Below are 18,482 nucleotides of genomic sequence, written 5' to 3' on the forward strand. Positions count from 1 at the left end.
GCACTCAAACAATGTTATTTTTAATTAGACTGTGACATGTTCAGCATGGATTTAGTAACCAAAAGCAAGTAGCTTGAGTAATATATTCAAGAGGCTTAAAATAAAAGCCATTCCGGACTGGGAAACACTATCTTGATTAGTGATTGATATGTTAAAATTGGTTACTAAGGCTAGATGCTAATTACGAGATTTAAAGGGATCAGTTGGGTAGGTATTATTTCCTGATTTCTTTTGTTCCACTGTGTTACGGGTTGAATTATTATGGGAGAGCCAGTTTGGTGTAGTGGTTAAGTATGCGGCCTCTTATCTGGGAGAACCGGGTTTGATTTCCCACTCCTCCACTTGCACCTGCTAGCATGGCCCTGGGTCAGCCATAGCTCTAGCAGAGGTTGTCCTTGAAAGGGCAGCTGCTGTGAGAGCCCTCTCCAGCCCCACCCACCTCACAGGGTGTCTGTTGCCGGGGGGGGGGAGGTAAAGGAGATTGTGAGCCGCTCTGAGACTCTTCGGAGTGGAGGGTGGGATATAAATCCATAATATATATACACATACATCATGGGGGAACGATGCTGCTAGAATATCATAGTCAATTCTCTGAGAAAAAAGAAGCTATTGTCTGTCTCCAGAGAGCAATCCAACAGAATCCATCTCTACAGAAGGATCATTACTATAGGGAAACTATGGAACATAAACATATGGAAGAAGCAACAACCAGCTTAGGTTTTCCAATCCCCTGTGCTCAAAATCTACAGCCAATTAAACCAAGTAAGACATATGTAAATGAGACCTTCTGAGGCACTAACTGGAATTATCAGTATTTCATTTTATGAGAAACAGTGAAAATATGAAGTAGAATCTACCACATCCCCAAAACACAATCGACTTTTAGTTTTTTAATTTCCACAAAGAAGATGTTCGGGGTTGGCACCTTTGCCCCCACACTTAACCCTAGGGACTGCAAGCCCCACTGAAGACACACTGCATCAGCAAGCCTAGAAAATTAGGGAGTTATCTGCCAGGTAGCAGCAGGACATGGCCTTGATGGAGTCTACTCAAGAGTCAGCCAGCTTGAAAGAGATCAGCTGGCTCTGAAATGGCATGTTCAGCAGCAGAAGCCAACCCAGCTGAGTTTCTATCAGGAGCGGGGGGTCTGGCACCGAGACTCAGGGCAGCTTTGACAAGGAGGCAGGAACAGCAGATCAGGTAGGAGAGCCAGTTCTTTTAAAGAAGTTCAGAGGGAAAGGCCAGTGAGTTCACCAATCCAAAGCAAGTACCCATTGGCCCAGGGGCCCATCACACTCCAGAACTGGATTGAGGAGAGGACTGGATAAGCCCAGCATTGACATTCTTTTCAGGAAGCATTTAAAAGGTGAGTTTGGGAGCAGGCAGGGAAGATGAGCCAGACCCATTCCCCAACATGTGGAAATAGATAATTGGCAGAGCAGTCTAGGGAAATTGGGTGAAAAGAAACCACCACCCCAGCTCTTGCTCTATACAGAGTCTCTATCCTGAGTCACATGCTCAACAAAACGCAACCCTGGTCTTGACCTGGAAAGCCCAGGCAAGTCCAATCTCATCAGATCTTGGAAGTTAAGCAGGGTTGACTCTGGCAAGTACTTGGATGAGAGACCTTTTTGAAATATCAGATGCGGGAGCAGGCTTTATTCAAGCCACCTCTCTGAATATCCTCCAGCCCCCCAGTAGAAGTCAGTCATCAGTGGTCACCATGACTTCCAGACACACACACACTCACATTGTCTCATACACAGATGCACATATAAAATACAAAACTAAAAAAAAACCACTCGAGGGTGAGACAGCTCTGAACATAGACCTGGCTCCAGTTGATCCTGACAGAAGACAAAGCTGAAGTACAAAGTAACTTTTAGCAAATATTTTTTCCTGGTTCCTTGCGGTTCTTGGATCCACTAGCCCCTTGTTTCCCCTTTAGTCACACTCTGGGATGAAGATTAAGACTACAAATAGGAAGGTTTTATCAACTCATCTAACGCTTCATATAAAGTTTCTGTCAATAACGCAAGCCTCAAACGGGCAGATTATCTAACTAATTTCTGCTGCTTTTCTAGACATTCACTAGTTGTGCTCTACTTTCTATAACTACAAGGAACACCACACATCTTTTGATTGAATACTACTTTATATATATATATATAAAAAAAATAAAAACAATACCTTGAGTCCTGGTCAAGTCAATCTGCCCTTTAGAAGAAGAAGAAAGAAGACTGCAGATTTATACCCCGCCCTTCTTTCTGAATCAGAGACTCACAGCAGCTGCCCTTTCAAGGACAACCTCTGAGATAGCTATGGCTAACCCAAGGCCATTCCAGCAGGTGCAAGTGGAGGAGTGGGGAATCAAATCTAGTCTTCCCAGGTAAGAGTCTGCACACTTAACCACTACACCAAACTGGATCTCTTTAGAGTGACATGTACATCAAAATCAATCCATTATGGCAAACTTAGAGACAATGTCCATAACTTTATCTAGCAATGGATGAAAATAAAAAGGTAAAGGTGGTCCCCTGTGCAAGTACCAGTCGTTTCTGACTCTGGGGATAAAAATAGAAGCCAATAAAAATCTCTAATTATCTATGGTACTTTTTTGTCCCTTTCAGTTAACTGCAACCTTTGACAAGTCTCTTTGTTGGATACAAACTAAAATCAGAGTTTAGAGTGACTCTCAGGATTCACTGTATAAATAAAAAAATCACTGTAAAAATAAAATTTTGTATAAAACCATATTCAGTGACAATAATGCATACTGAGCAAAAAGGCAAATGCCTTCCTTTCTTGCCAGTAAGACTGACCCCATGTATGTTAAGATTCACCAAGTACAGGAGGAAGGATGTTTTGTTTCAACAAACCAAAGCATGGGAATCTAAGAATTAAAGGGTATTGGAGTCCTTTTTATGGTTACCAGGAGTAGGGATGGGCATTGGGCACAAACCCAAAAAATCTTGAACTGGACCTGAACTAAGCCAAAAGGTGCTGAACCAAACCAGCAAGTTCAGTTCCCCCTTTCTCCCAGCTGCAGCTCACTGCAGCCGGGAGAAAGGGGGGAATCACCCAGGAAGGGTTAAATGGCTGGCAGCCATTTCACCCGCTTGTTTTGCTTCCCTATGCTTTCAAGCAAGGGAAAGCGAAACTGACACATTTAATGGCTGGCAGCCATTTAAACCTAACAGGTGATGGGTGGACTCATGTATCTTTAGTATAAATTTAATTTACTTGAACTGAAAATGGAATAGATGCAATTATTTGAGACTGAGGTGGCTGCTTCCAACCCATCTGTAATATCACCTTTACTCTCCTACTAAAAAAAAAAAATGAAATGCTATAAGGATTCCCTCTACAGAATGACAAGCAGGTTAGAAAAGGTTAGTCTAGTCACATTCCAGCTCTAAATGTGAAATACCCAGTTAGCATGCAATTACTTTGTACTGCTTATTTGACAGGACATGATACAGTCTCACATTCTCTGCTGTGAATCGCAGGATCTTTACAAAGCAATTCTCATTATATGGGTAAATGATAATTAAATGCTAATATAAATTTTCTTCTGAGAATGTACAAGAGTCATTTGACTTTGCTGCCCTTTAGGAAAGCCCCATGGGTAACAGCAAAGTTTTGCCTCTTCACAGATACACAATACGTTATAAACAGTAACTACTCAGATTGAAGACAAGACTCAAATATTCACTCAGAGAAGATTCTGCCTTGGATCCAAACTAATATTTCTGTGGGCAGAAGGCTTTCTGCCTGCAAAGCACTTCTCCACCCCACTCCATAGCAGTCCAGAAACAGGTCTAGGAGAGAGTGGCATTTCAGGTTGCTGCAGGAGGGGGGATAGGGGAAAGTTGTACTACCCGTGTGGAAGGAAATCCTTGGGTTTGCAGATATGCTTGTCTGGATCCAAGCCCATTATTGCTCTGACCATTATCTCATTGTGATTTAGATGGGTTTCTCTTTTTCATTGAAAAATTTATATCCTGAAAGAACTTGTAGTCTAAAAGTTTCCTAGACTGCTTATGATTAAAAGTATCTATATTTAGATATGAGAGAGAGAGAGAGAGAGAGAGAGAGAGAGAGATGAACCCTATTTCTGGGAATTACAATATAATCATCCATATGTTTTGCATAGTCTGACCTACTGTATCAACAAGTCTGGGAAGCAGCTCTGCCTCCCTAGCACTGGTGAATGTTTGTACAGGCAAACCTGTGCAACAAACAACTTGAACAGGCTGGATAGCTGTGCCTCACTTCTCTGGAGAGAATGCTGCTTTAATCATTACAGTTCAAGTGTGTCTGATGGCTACTTAACGTCTAAAAATGCAAGTAAACTGCCACCTCTCTTGAGACCATGATCACACTTTATCTTTGTTCGGTTCACACGTTTTTTGTTTCACAAACAAACAGAAATCTGAAGCAATTCAGAACCATGTCCCATCAAGCAAATACAGAAGACAGTGTATCATGATTAAGAGCCTGGAAAGATAACAATAAATTTGCTTTATAAAAAACTAATGTGATCAATCCAGTAGAACTCCCATGTTGATGCTATTCTGTTCCTACTAATGTAGAATCTTGAGGATTATCCCCAAAACAAGCCACTGATGCTTTGATCTGCAACACCTCATGTCAAAATATAATTCACTCTGAGACATCCATTCTCCTGTTCCCCTGCACTGAAATGAAAGCAATGATAATATGGGAGGTTTTGTGTGATTTTTTGTTTTCACTAATTGACAAATGATTGATGTATGCATTTCTCGCAGATTCCAGTAATACATAAGGCAGTTGCCACAAGCCAACAGATTGAATTGTTAGGATGGAAGAAGACATCCTCCAGGGGATGCACAATTCAATAGTCTCAATTCCAGTGTGTGACCTTTCCATTAATAAAGGTGTGAATTCATAAGTCAAAGAGCTGTTAATAAGCATGAAGACCAATATTGAGCTTTGTGCACCTGACACAGATGTGACCATGAGGCTCATTTCTGCTTCAAATAAATAAGATGGAAAGCTGCAAATAAAACCAAAATGATTTGATTTAAAATTATTTTTAACATTTTTTGATACATCATGATTAATAGCTGGCTTCTATGATCACAGGAACAAAGGTCCACAGAAAGAAAACCAATGGCCACAGAAAGGTCCACAGAAAGAAAATCAATGGCCACTTCTGCAACCAATGTAATATATAACACTGGGGTCTCAGGTGCTTTCTCCTATTTATCCACAGTAATTTGTTAGCTAAGACGATTTAGGAAACAAATTCTATGTGAGCCATAGTATACAGCTAGCAAAGCTATTAATCAATTAAAGATCTGTTGTGTGAATTTTAATGGCTAAATGCAAATTAGCAATTATGCTGCTACTAACTGCGCAATATAAGAGAATGTTATAGAAAAGGAATAATTTCTTTTATGTGTGAGGCAGTTTTTAAAATTGCAAATTTTACAGTTGCTCTTAAATAAGATTTTGTTCCCCAGCAAGGCTAACGCAAAGAGCATTCAATATTATAACAACAAAACAGCTTCAAAAATTAAAAGTCAGATTTCATCAGCAGAAGCAGTTGGTACAATTTTGAAGTCATACTGATTTTCACATCAACTGAAAACTATCAAAAGGAAACCCATAGCACTTTCATTCTGAAATGCAAATTGTCTTCTTACACTGAAGTAGAAGAAAAACACGCCTTTAAGCTTGCTTTTTTATCAAGTTTGTCACAGCAGAAGAAAACCAACACTTCTGTAAAACCAACACACAGTTTTGTTTGTTCTTCTGCACTAAATAAAATGTTCTCCTATAACAATTTTTAGAATCAAGGCTTTAGTAATAAGCCAACTAGAATGATTCATGGGCACAGTTCTAGACGGCACCCTTCATCTATCACTTTGGGAAAGGATGTATAATGCTCCCAAAATCTACTGACGAGATACTTTTATGACCAATCCATGCCAACATTTGTAAATACATCACTAATGAAAGACTCATACCAAAACCAAGATATTCAAAGGGAGTTCCTTTAGAAAATTTAATACCTCTTTCTTTCTTCTGTTAGACTCCCACTTCCTTGAGCAGGTAGTTCCACATCAGGGACTGGTTCTGAAGTCAAAGATCTTTGGTTGGGGAAAGATGTGATGGCATGGTCAATTTCTTGGCAACCATCAGGCTTGGAAATACTGCAAAATAAATTCAGCCAGTGTTTTTTACTTAGTAACACCTGTAACACATTTCAGTTGTATTTGAAAGTTTCCACAAAGCAGACAAAATACTGTCTCTCAACTAATCATGGGACCGAGTTTAATTTGAATGAACATGGTGATGCCTACGGTTGCTAATTCTGAACTGGGAAATGGAATTTGGGGACATAAGAAACTTGGGGACATGAGGGACTTCAGCAAAGTATAATGTCATGGAATCCACCTTCCAAGGAATCCATTTGCTCAAATGGAACTGATCTCTGTACCATTTGGTCCATGGGAACTGATCTCTGTAGATCACTGTTAATTCCAGGAAATCTGCATGGCTTACTTGAAGAATGGCAACCCTATGCCTCACTGGATTCTCAAATCATCTAGATTATCAAGAGTGTGGAGAAACAGGAACTTTGTTTATAGAAATTTACTTTAAGAAGATATTGAATTCTAAAGAATTTTAGATGGTAGCTATTCTACTACAATTACTACTAAACTTTTCTGACTTCAGTACAACACAAAACAGCATGATTATTTTCAAAACACTTTTCATTCACCTACCAACACTATATATCCTACAAGAGGTGGAATGAGGCTTTTATTCTGATACCTTAGTATAAAGCATATTTTAAATGGTCTGTTATTGAAGAGATGAATGCATACAGCAATAGAACAAAGTGGGAATCTGGTGGTACCTTTAAGACCAATTCCTCTGCCTTATATATATGGACTGTTAAATTTCATTTCACTTTGTCTGTGGAAGTGTGCACGCATACAAAAGCTCACACTTTGAATAAAAGTCTGTTCACCTTTAATATACCAATGGACTCCCACTTTGTTCTACTGCTTCAGACCAACAGGCTGCCCACCAGGATCTACATACAGCAAAAATAACGTATGTGCATTTTTGTTATAGGAGTGCCCTCTATTGACCAGAAAGCAAACAGCACTTTTAATTTTCTCTCATCATACTCCAGTCACTGTAGAGTTACAAAAAGTGAAAACAGTGAAAACAAAAAAAACTGCATATGCCATTGTCAGGCTCCAAATTGCTCTAGTAAGAGAGTACAAAGAATCATTTACATTCACCAAACTTCAGAACTGTTTGAATTGGGAAAGTACTTTGAGAACAAAGATGACATTCAAATATGGACAGATTCCAGAAGGGTTGCATGTTAATGTGCAAGTGCAAACCAAGTGCCACCATAAAATTCTATTGAGTCTTCCCTCCTAAAAAACTCTCCTTGTTTGTCATTACAAATGACCTAGGAATCTGGGGGGAAGGGGAAGAGAAAAAAAACTTATATTTCATTTGTTGCAGAATTCAATCAAAGCCAATGGATAAAGTTGCAAGACTGATAATATATGTACTACCCTATACATGACACATAGCCATAAAGTTTGGCTTGTTTTACTGGCAACTAATCTAATAATCATTTATTTATTTAAAGACATTTATATCCTGCTCCATTAATGTACGAATTTTCAGAGTAGGTCCAAACAGTAGTTAAAAACACAAGAAATATAAACAATATTTATAATAAATAAATTTTGCAATAAAATTCTGAGTTTGTGGTTGCTGGGGAACTGCTGTTTGTTTGGTTTGAGTGGGCTGAAGGTAATTGTTGCTGATTGATTAGGAGTGGCTGTGTTCATGGGGCAGATTGAGGCCCCACCCTCTTTGCATTATTAAGCTGCGCCTTGCCAGAGGCGCGAGCCTTTGACGTGAGCCAAAGGACGAGAGCTAAAGGGCTCTTGGCCTGTGGCTCTTAGCCTGGGGGCTGTGAAAGGACCAGGAACCCAGATTCCTATTTTCCTTGAGTTCCCAATAAGGTAAGTAGACCCTCCAGAAGTAGAGCCACATAAACAAACAGGATTTAAAAGGGGACTGTATATTTTTTAAAAGCTATCATGAAGGTAGAATGCCAGCAGGGGGGTGGGGGCTTTCCAGTGTTTTGCACTGAGTGTCACATGTAAGACTGTCTGCCCACAGGACAGAAGTCTTGGGTGTGTGCTCGATGCAAGGAGCTCCTGGTTCTCAGGGAACGAGTTCGTACCCTTGAGGCCAAGGTGACTGACCTGGATAAGCAGAGACAGTCAGTTAGGCACTCGGAGAAGACTCTCGGGGATGTATTAGATGAGCCCCACTCTGAACACGGCAGCCCCATTGCTGCCAGGGAGCATGAGGGTCAAGAGGGAACAGGGCACCGTGCTGAGGATAAGGGGAATGTGCCCTCAGAAAGGACCTCTTCTTCAGTTGGTGAGCAGGTATCCTTTCACACCAAGGAACCATCCCTGGGCAGCAAGAGAGGGGGGGGGGGTCTTGATTCGATCCTTAGGCAAGTAGACAGCTGGGTGGCAAAACTGCGTACTGACCCTATGGTGACTTGCATGCCTGGTGCGAAGGTAGCGGACATTACGTATGTTGTAAAAAGACTAATAAACAGTGCTGGGGAGGAGCCAGTGGTCGTGGTGCATGATGGCACCAATGATGTGGGGAAATGTAGTCATGAGGTCCTGATGGGTTGATGGGGTGTGAACTGGCAGAGACTGACCAAGAGAGAGATCTTGCCGTGGTAGATAACTCACTGAAAATGTCAAAACAGTGTGCAATTGCAATAAAAAAGACCAACGCCATGCTGGGAATTATTAGGAAGGGAATTGAAAACAAAATCAGCCAGTATCATAATGCCCCTGTATAAATTGATCGTGTGGTCTCATTTGGAATACTGTATACAATTCTGGTCACCACACCTCAAAAAGGATATTATAGCATTGGAAAAAGTGCAGAAAAGGGCAACTAGAACGATTAAAGTTTTGGAACACCTTCCCTATGAGGAAAGGTTAAAACGCTCGGGGTTCTTTCGCCTGGGGAAACGTCGACTGCGGGGTGGCATGATAGAGGTTTACAAGATTATGCATGGGATGGAGAAAGTAGAGAAAGAAGTACTTTTCTCCCTTTCTCACAATACAAAAACTCATGGGCATTCAATGAAATTGCTGAGCAGTCAGTTTAAAACAGATAAAAGGAAGTACTTCTTCACCCAAAGGGTGATTAACATGTGGAATTCACCTCCACAGGAGGTGGTGGCGGCTACAAGCATAGCCAGCTTCAAGAGCGGATTGGATAAAAATATGGAGCAGAGGTCCATCAGTGGCTATTAGCCACAGTGTGTGTGTGTGTGTGTGTATGTGTGGCACAGAGTGTTGAATTGGATGGGCCATTGGCCTGATCCAACATGGCTTCTCTTATGTTCTTATTTATTAACATCTTAAAAAAAAACCAGCAAGAGAGCAGATGTAAAAATCTGTGATAAACACAGGGAACCTGTAAAAACTAATTAAAGAGCAAGAGTTAAAATGTTCAAACACGGCTACAGGAGAGAGAAAACCTTTAAAACAGCGGTATCCAGACAAAATCAGCAAGTTCAAATTAAATATCAAACAGAGCAGAATAAAATATCCATTGCTGCAGAAGATTTAAAAAGGCTAAGGAGACTTTCACTACTAGCATAAATACACTTTCTTTGGAGTATGCTCTACTGAATAGACTTGAGTATGATTCTGATTATACTTGATTAGGTTTGTTCTCTTAAAATGTCTCAACCTGGTTCTCAGTAGTACCCGTAGACTAGGCTTAGGTTTATAGCCTAGGTTTACCAAATTGCCCATAGTAGCAGGCAGTCTTGGCTCCCAGATCCTGCCTTTGTGGTTCACTGAAGCAGGAGCAAAAATGGGGGTGGAAGTGAGGCCAGCCCTGCCACTAGGCAAACTAGGTGATTGCCTAGAGGCCAGCATTCTGGGGGCACCGATGTTTCACAGTGACATTGTCAGTGCAAATGGGGCTGCCAGAATTTAGCCTTGCCTACGGTGCGCCAGCATTCTAGGGCCAGCCCCAGGTGGGGGTGAAACATGACATTGTGTGATGTCATGACATAACTTCTGGTTGCATCCAAAAGTAACATTACAACACTCTAGGAATTCACCACACCTCTATGGTTCACTCCCACTGCTCCCCACCACCACCACTGTCCTCGGTGGCTTGCCTGATTTAGCTCCAGGCAGGCCAGACCTGGCAAGCAACTCCTAAGCTATGCCACTGCAGCAGCAGCCCTCACCACCGCTGGGACTATAAAAAGCAAGTGCACTGTTTATGTGCTTTTATTTTGGGGGGAAATCGAAAACTACCCAATTTTTTAAAAGTCAGATTTATCTGCAAACCTAGGGAGTCCCCCATCTTTGCTGAAACATCTGTTTGGTGCAAGAGTGGCCCCTATCTGCAGATATAAGTATTCGTGAATAGGGGGTGTGATGGAACCGGCCCGATTCTGCCTTCAGACCCGGTCCCGTCAGCACCCTATTGAGTCGCCAACTCCTGGAGGGAGCTATTTCTCCTCCTGCCACTTGGGCTCGCTGCCACCACCTGCTCAGTCTAGGGGTTCAGATTGAGAGGAACAGGACTCCCAATCCCCCTCTCCAGCTATGAGGCCAGGCCTCAAGGTCCTCTGCCACCCTGTACTTGGGTTTCACAGAGACCTCAGCACTTCTTTGGGGCACCTCTGGAGGACTGGCACCTTATCCAACTGCATGCTTTCCCCCTTCCCCGGGGCCCCCTTTATAAAGCAGCGTGGTCTAAGGCGGTTGGGGATCTATGTGGTACAGAGTTTGACTGCCAGCATTCAAAACAGAAAAAATATTTATTTACAAGAGAAAAAGAAAGGGAAAGAAAAACAAAACAAAAACAGTTGCATATAAAAAGTTAGCACAGCACAGCACCCGCACAGCAAACAGCATGACAAAGGAAAGGTGTTATAAACGCATCCTACTGTCCCTGGTCTAAACTTGCCCCGCCTTGGGGATGACTTACTTGGTCTGACTGCCTGGGGGCCTCACAGGCAGGAGCCCCCATGTCCACCACATGCTCCCTTGAGCGCCAGTTGCAAACTGCCTTCTCTTCCTGCTAACTCCAATCCCAAGAACAAAAGAACTTCCTGCCTCTCTAGGAGACTTTCCCCCTAGCGTTGTTGGTTTGGCTCTGGAAGGGAGCGGGGGTTTGGAGGGAGGCTAGGCCAAAGCCTGCTTAGGAGTTTCATGTTTTCCCTCCCAATAAAGCACCAACATTGACTAAAATGGCGTTTCTCCACAGGGGGCACATTTGGGAATTAGATAGCTAGATGGAATCCCTGGGGATGCCCAGCCATTTTACTGCTGGAATTCTCTATAATTTAAAAATGCTGTGAGAATCCAATCCTGCTCAGGACTGTGGTGTGGGTGGAGGGGCTCCTGCCCCCTCATGTAGGGTTGCCAGCTCTAGATTGGGAAATACCTGGAGATTTGGAGAGGGGATCCCAGAGACGGTGGGGTTTGGGGAGGGGAGGGACCTCAGCAGGCTATCTCCAGGAAAACTGACCTTTATAACCTGGACATCAGTTGAAATTCTAGGGGATCACCAGCCACCACCTGAAGGTTAGCAACCCTACCCCATGACATTTTTTAATACCCTAAATGCCCCAGGGCTCTTAAAAATTGCAATTGTGGGGGAATCCCTTTCCCAGACTATCATCCACAGCAGGAATGAGCCCACAAACATTTTTAAAGCAAAAGAATTCTGATGCTAAAATGGCCATCTAATTGTGCCCTTACAGAATACCTTGAAATGAGTGGTGAATGCAGGATTAGATAGGGTTGCCAGCTTTGGGTTTGGAAATACCTGGAAAATTGAGGCGCTGGAGCCTGGGGAGGGCAGGAGGGACCTCAGCAGGGTACAATGCAATACAGTCCAGCCTCCAAAGCAACCACTTCTTCGAGGGACACTGATATTTGTAATCTCTAGATCAGTTGTAATAGTGGGAGATCTCCAGGCAACACAATTTCTAGACAGAGTCTCAACCAGATGCCTCTGAGAAGCTTATCATATCTTTCTTCAAAAGATTGTTGGTGCTGTTAATATTACTATTATTAGCATTTATATACTGCTTTCTTTACAAAGAGATCCAAAGTGATTTACAGAGATTTCCAAAATACAAAATAAACAAAGCAAATATACTTTAAGTAAATGGAACAGACACATCCTAAGCATGCCCTGATTCACATGGCTGGCTAATGCCAGCCCTTGGCTGTGAGCTATAGGTTAAGAGCCAAGGACTGATACCTCACGCTACAACCAGTCAACAAAGTTGTTGTTTGTTATGCCTCACACTACAACCAGGCTAAGTACCTGCAACAAGAGGAGAGGAGAAAACTCACCCTAGATAGTTTTCAGCTGCTGCTAACAAGCTAGCAGGATCTTCCTAAAGAGAAGCCTAAATATCATTCAAATTCATCTCCTTCAGCAAGCTGAGGCAGATTATGTGCTGTTTTATCACAGAGGGAGATTTTAAAATGCATCTATCTGAATCTGTCAAAAACTCAGTCAACAGACTTATGAAATTCTCTCAATGCTATTTAAAAGTCTGCATGTTGGGGCTAGATGAACCTTCTTGGGGAGGCAATTCCAAAGCTTCCACACCTCAATGGAAAACCCCGTTTCCCTGCTACTTACCCATCTCAGCAAAGATGGTGAAGCACCTACAACTTCAACTGGCAGGCTATTCATTTTCTGTTGTATGACCTCTTGTGTCAGGCAAATATCTTGATTGAGAGCTAACAAGGTGTAGTGGTTAGAAGACTGGACTACAGTCTGGGAGACCCAGGTTTGCCATGCAAGCTTGCAGGGTGACCTCGGGCCACTCACATACTCTCAACCTAACCTACCTCACGAGGCTATTGAGAGGATAAAATGGAGGAGAGAACAATGTAAGCTGCTTTGGCTACCTTTTGAGATGAAAGGCAATAAATCAATATGAAAGAAATGAATGATGTAAAATAAATAAAAATCAAATCAAATAAATGGCAAAATGCTAATGGCTGACAATACTTGATTACCAGTATATGGGCATCCTAGTCTGTGCCCTTCTCTCTTTTGCTGTTACAACAAATACTTTGTCACTCTTGGGGACACACAGAGCTTCCAACCAATCCTTTACTAAAGACATGGGCATCTGTTATGCAACCAGTACAGAGATAAATGCTGCATCTGTGCATTTATTATTTTTGCTATACCTTACTGAGAGTGTTTCAAATGGCTATACATTGCAAGGAGGAGGAATTACAATCTCTGTAACAATACAGTGTTGATTGTGTTGTATCAAATATATGCTGAACATATAGATCCTATTGGTATTTCCTGCTTTCCCCTGCATTGCCTTGTTTTAGACTCATGAAATGTTAACAAAACCATGCATTTTAGCTGCTGTAGAATAGAAGCTCACTGTAAGTCCTGCAGCAAAAGGGGCAGGGCTGTTATTGCCCAAGAAAAGCCGTCTTGTGGTGTAAAATCATTGGACTCAAAGCATGGGTATTTGTGAAAATTAAGATTAGGATTGTGTGCCTGCTTCAGGAGCATGAGGGTTGCTTTTTGTACTAAGTGCTGGTGTGAAAGTTATAGTATTAGGATATCTGTTGATCATTTCTCCCTATGGTAGGTTAAACAGAGAGGTTCAATTATTAATCTATGGCATTTAAATGTACAGCTATATAATGAAATAATATTTAGGTTTTGGAACTTAATTCTCTCAAACTCAGTTATAAAACTATCAGGTCTCGCTTGGCTAAATCACAGACTGTTGCTGTTACATGCAGCAGTCAGGAGAGTTGATTTATAAAAATGCACAGTAAAAAGCTGGTTTATTTTATATAAATATCAGTGGTAAGGTGCAACAATTATGTTATAAACAGAGGTTAGTAGTTCCACACATTAAGGAATAATTTTCAAATATAGAACTTGTTTTCAATAATGAAACTGCTTAAATTAATTATCATATGGCATTTTGCATAGAATAGCCAGGAAATCCTAAAATGCTCTGGCAGCCAGAAGTTTTTGCTCTTTTAACATTATGTACAACAACACCACTAGTTGACAAGCTAGACCTGTTTTTAAGGCAAGAGATGGGTTTGCCATTGCATGCCTCCACATCACCTTCCTGGTACTCCTTGGAGCCTGCCCTTCCAAATACTAGTCAAGGTTGCCCCTGCTTAGCTCCCAAGATCTGGCTAGCCTGGGCTATCCAGGTCAGAGTCAATGAAACAGGTGAGATGGGTGAATGATGAGGAATGGGCAAGAAACTTGAGTTAGAAACTTGGTTTTTAAAAAAGGGAAAGTCAAGCATCTCTCAATGCCAAAATCAAAAGAAGAACATCTTGAAAAGAGGGAAATTAATTTCTTACTAAGAATACTACAGATATTATCCAACAGGGACTTCCGGGGTTGGAAAATGCCGAGCTGAACTGCTTCTCAGAAGGGGAGCAGGCTGGAACTTCTGTTCGGGGAAGTGGAAGGAAAATTAATGCCTACTGCCTACTTTTCTCAGTCAGAGATCAGTCCAAGATATGCACAGGAAACTTTGAGAAGATTTACCTTGGCTAAAAGGGAGTCCCGGGGGGGGGGGCTCCTTTGAAGCTTTGAGGGGTCTCCAGAGATGAGTTGCATTTTCATCATCTGCAGAAGTTTCCAGAGTCATTTATTTGACATAAGCTTGACAGGATGCTAATCTTCTTTGAAACTGCTAAACATCTAAAGCTACACAAGACAGGTGTTGATCTGGATAACTACAGAGGATTTACTACAGAATAAAGAAATAGTGACATCTCTAGAAAATGAAACTAAAGTTTTCTTCCAAATAAATGACAAAGATATAGATTTTCAGACGGTGTGGGATGCTTAAAAGCAGTAATGAGAGGAACATTGATCACATTGAATAATAAAGACAAGACGGCAAAAGAAAAACAGATGTTGGACATTCAAAATGAAATAAAGAAAAAAGAAGGTGAACTGAGAAAAAGACCAGGGAAAAAGAAAATTATGAGGGAGATTACAATATTACAAACACAAATGAAGCATTTGTTAAATAAAGAACTACAATGTAATCTGAAAAGATTACAGCAGAAATCTTTTGAGGGAGCAAATCAACCTGGAAAGTATTTGGCCTGGCAACTGAAAAAAAGAGAGAAAGTAAAATTATTAATAAAATTGTGGTTGATGGAAGAGAGTTGGTAGATCAGGAAGGAATAAAAAGAGAATTCTTTAAGTATTATACCAAATTATGTAAGGGTGTTAAAATAAAGAAAACATGGAAACGTATTTACAAAATATTAAAATAGCACCCTTAACAGAAAGTATGAAAAAAGTTTTGAATGATCCAATTGAAAAAATAGAAATTGAAGCAGTGATTAATGCAATGAAAAATGGAAAGGCACCTGGGCCAGATGGATATACAGTTAAATTTTATAAAATCTTCAAAGAGGAATTAATACCGAAACTTCAGAAATTGATGAACATTATAAGAAAAAAAAGGGAAAATACCAAATACATGGAAAGAAGCTGTTATTTCGTTGATTCCAAAAGAAAATAGAGATATCATGAATGTAAAAAATTATAGACCAATTTCACTATTAAACAATGATTATAAAATATATACAAGAATATTGGCAGAACGGCTTAAACATCATTTGATTAATTTTATAAAGGAGGATCAAGCGGGGTTTCTTCCCCAAAGGCAAATAAGAGACAATATTAGAACTGTTGTAAATATCGTGGAATATTATGAAAGGCATCCAGAAAAGGAGGTTGCATTATTCTTTGCGGATGCAGAGAAAGCATTTGATAATTTAAACTGGGACTTTATGTTTGCAATAATGGAGAAAATGGAGTTGGGGGAAAACTTTATAAGGATGATAAAAGCAATATACACTGAACAATGTGCAAGGCTATGTATAAATGCAGATCTTACAGAAGATATGACAATTAGCAAAGATACAAGACAAGGCTGTCCGCTTTCCCCACTGTTGTTTATAATGACTCTAGAAATTTTACTGATGCAAATCCAAGAAGACAAAGAAATAGAAGGATTAAAAGTAAAAGGCTTGACTTACAAATATAGGGCATTTGCAGATGATATAATGTTTATAAATGAAAATCCCATACAAGTAACACCTTTCTTGTTAGTTAAAATACAAGATTATGGAGAACTGGCAGGACTTTATATTAATAAAGAAAAATCAAAACTTCTATGTAAAAATATGCAAGTAAGCAAACAAAAGGAACTGCAGAAGATAATGGGATGTGAAATTACCTCTAAAGTAAAATATTTGGGTGTGGAGATAACAATGAAGAATATTGATTTGTTTAAAAACAGTTATGAGAAGCTATGGCGTAAAATGAATGAAGATATGATGAAATGGAATAAACTTAATTTGTCATTGCTTGGCAGAATAGCTGCAATTAAGATGAATATTTTGCCAAGAATAATGTCTTTGTTTCAAACTATTCCGATTGTGAAAGACAGTAAACAATTTAATAAATGGCAAAGAAAAATTTCAGAGTTTGTGTGGTCTGGGAAGAAACCAAGGATCAAAATGAAAATTTTAACAGATGCAAAAGAGAGAGGAGGATTCCAATTACCAGATTTAAAACTATATCATGAAGCAGTTTGTTTAGTGTAGATAAAAGAATGGGTGGCGCTGTTAAACAAAAAACTTTTAGCATTGGAAGGTCATGGAAATAAATTTGGCTGGCACGCTTATATGTACTATGGGGGAAAAAGATGGATGTTTTTTTTCTCTCACCATTATATAAGAAATAATTTGCTAAATACTTGGATGATATATAAGAAGTATGGGGATGAGAGAAGACCGTTATGGATAGTGCCAGCAGAAGTAATAAAAATAACAGCTGAGATGGGTGAAGAAAAGTGATTGTCATACAATCAACTATTAAAAATACAAAGTGGCAAAATAGAATTGAAAACTGAAGAGCTGAATAAGCGGTTCCATGGTCGGATCACCTAGCCCTTAAGGCCCGTATGGAGATGTCGCCTCAACCCTGTATGGGCGGAGAGCCTATTTTGGCTCGCCCTCGGGGCTTGATGGACCCGGAACGGTTCCAAACAGCCCTGAGGGATCCCTGGCCCACTGGCAATTCCCTCGATGACCTGGTGGAAGTTTGGCAGGGCCAACTATCCAGGGCTATCGATGAAATTGCACCCCGGCGCCCTCTGCGCCCTCGTGTGAGGCTGGCCCCATGGTATACCTTGGAGCTACGCCAGCTGAAACAAGGGCTCAGACGACTAGAGAGGCGGTGGAGGCATACTCGGGACGAAGCGACGAGAACATCCTATAGAACGTTTATGAAGTCATATGAGATGGCAGTCAAGGCTGCAAAGAAAGAATACTTTGCAGCCAAGATTGCATCTGCAAATTCACGCCCAGCACAATTGTTTAGAGTAATTGGGGATCTAACAACATTGCCACAAGGCAAACCAAACGTTAGAGAATTAGAGATAGGCTGTGAGGCATTTGCAAAATATTTTGCAGATAAAATCTCGTCGCTCCGCCAAGACCTGCCTATCACATTAGATACAGTGAGTGAAATTGAGGCCCCGCACCTGTCTTCGGATTTTACGCTGGGCCACTTTGACCCACTCAGCCTGGAGGAAGTCGATGGAATCCTCTCTGCTGCCCGCCCAACAACATGCGATTTGGACCCTTGCCCCTCTTGGCTGATTAAATCTTGCCAGAGGGAGCTTAGATGTCCTTTACGGGACATCATAAATAGATCCCTCTCAGAGGGGTGTTTTCCAACACCTCTGAAAGAGGCCTTGGTCCGCCCCTCTTGAAAAAACCTACAGCAGACCTGGCCGAATTGGCAAATTACCGACCGGTGTCTAATTTACCATTCTTAGGTAAAATTATCGAGAGGGTAGTGGTGTTGCAGCTACAGAGGTTTCTAGATGACGCTTCTGTCCTAGACCCGTGCCAGTCTGGTTTTCGGCCAGGCCACGGGACAGAGACGGTTCTGGTCGCCTTAGTAGATGACCTCCAACGGCAACTGGATAGAGGCGGTGTGGCAGTGCTGATGTTATTAGATCTGTCGGCTGCATTTGACACAGTCGACCATCAGCTGCTGATCCACCGCCTCGCCGACATAGGGGTTAGGGGGTTGGCCTTACAATGGTTTTCCTCCTTCCTCATGGGTCGGGGACAAAGGGTGGCAATTGGGGGTGAACGATCCCAGAGGCGCACACTAGATTGTGGGGTGCCTCAGGGAGCAGTTCTCTCCCCGATGTTATTTAACATCTATATGCGCCCCCTTGCCCAGATTGTCCGGCGGTTTGGGCTGGGTTGCCATCAATATGCAGATGACACCCAGCTCTATCTGCTAATGGACGGCCG

General features: G+C 41.3%; 1 protein-coding gene across 9 annotated transcripts in view; it reads right to left on the reverse strand.

Annotated features, from left to right (window-relative positions):
- TACC2 (transforming acidic coiled-coil containing protein 2) overlaps window positions 1–18,482 on the reverse strand; it is a 211,028-nt gene that overhangs the window by 109,985 nt on the left and 82,561 nt on the right. For all 9 annotated transcript variants that reach the window (XM_060241487.1, XM_060241490.1, XM_060241486.1 and 6 more), the window contains one exon: window positions 6,060–6,200. In XM_060241487.1, the coding sequence (XP_060097470.1) occupies window positions 6,060–6,200 (141 nt within the window). The remainder of the gene's footprint in view (window positions 1–6,059; window positions 6,201–18,482) is intronic.

The sequence above is a fragment of the Heteronotia binoei genome, chromosome 6 (genome assembly GCF_032191835.1).
Source record: "Heteronotia binoei isolate CCM8104 ecotype False Entrance Well chromosome 6, APGP_CSIRO_Hbin_v1, whole genome shotgun sequence".
NCBI lineage: Eukaryota > Metazoa > Chordata > Lepidosauria > Squamata > Gekkonidae > Heteronotia > Heteronotia binoei.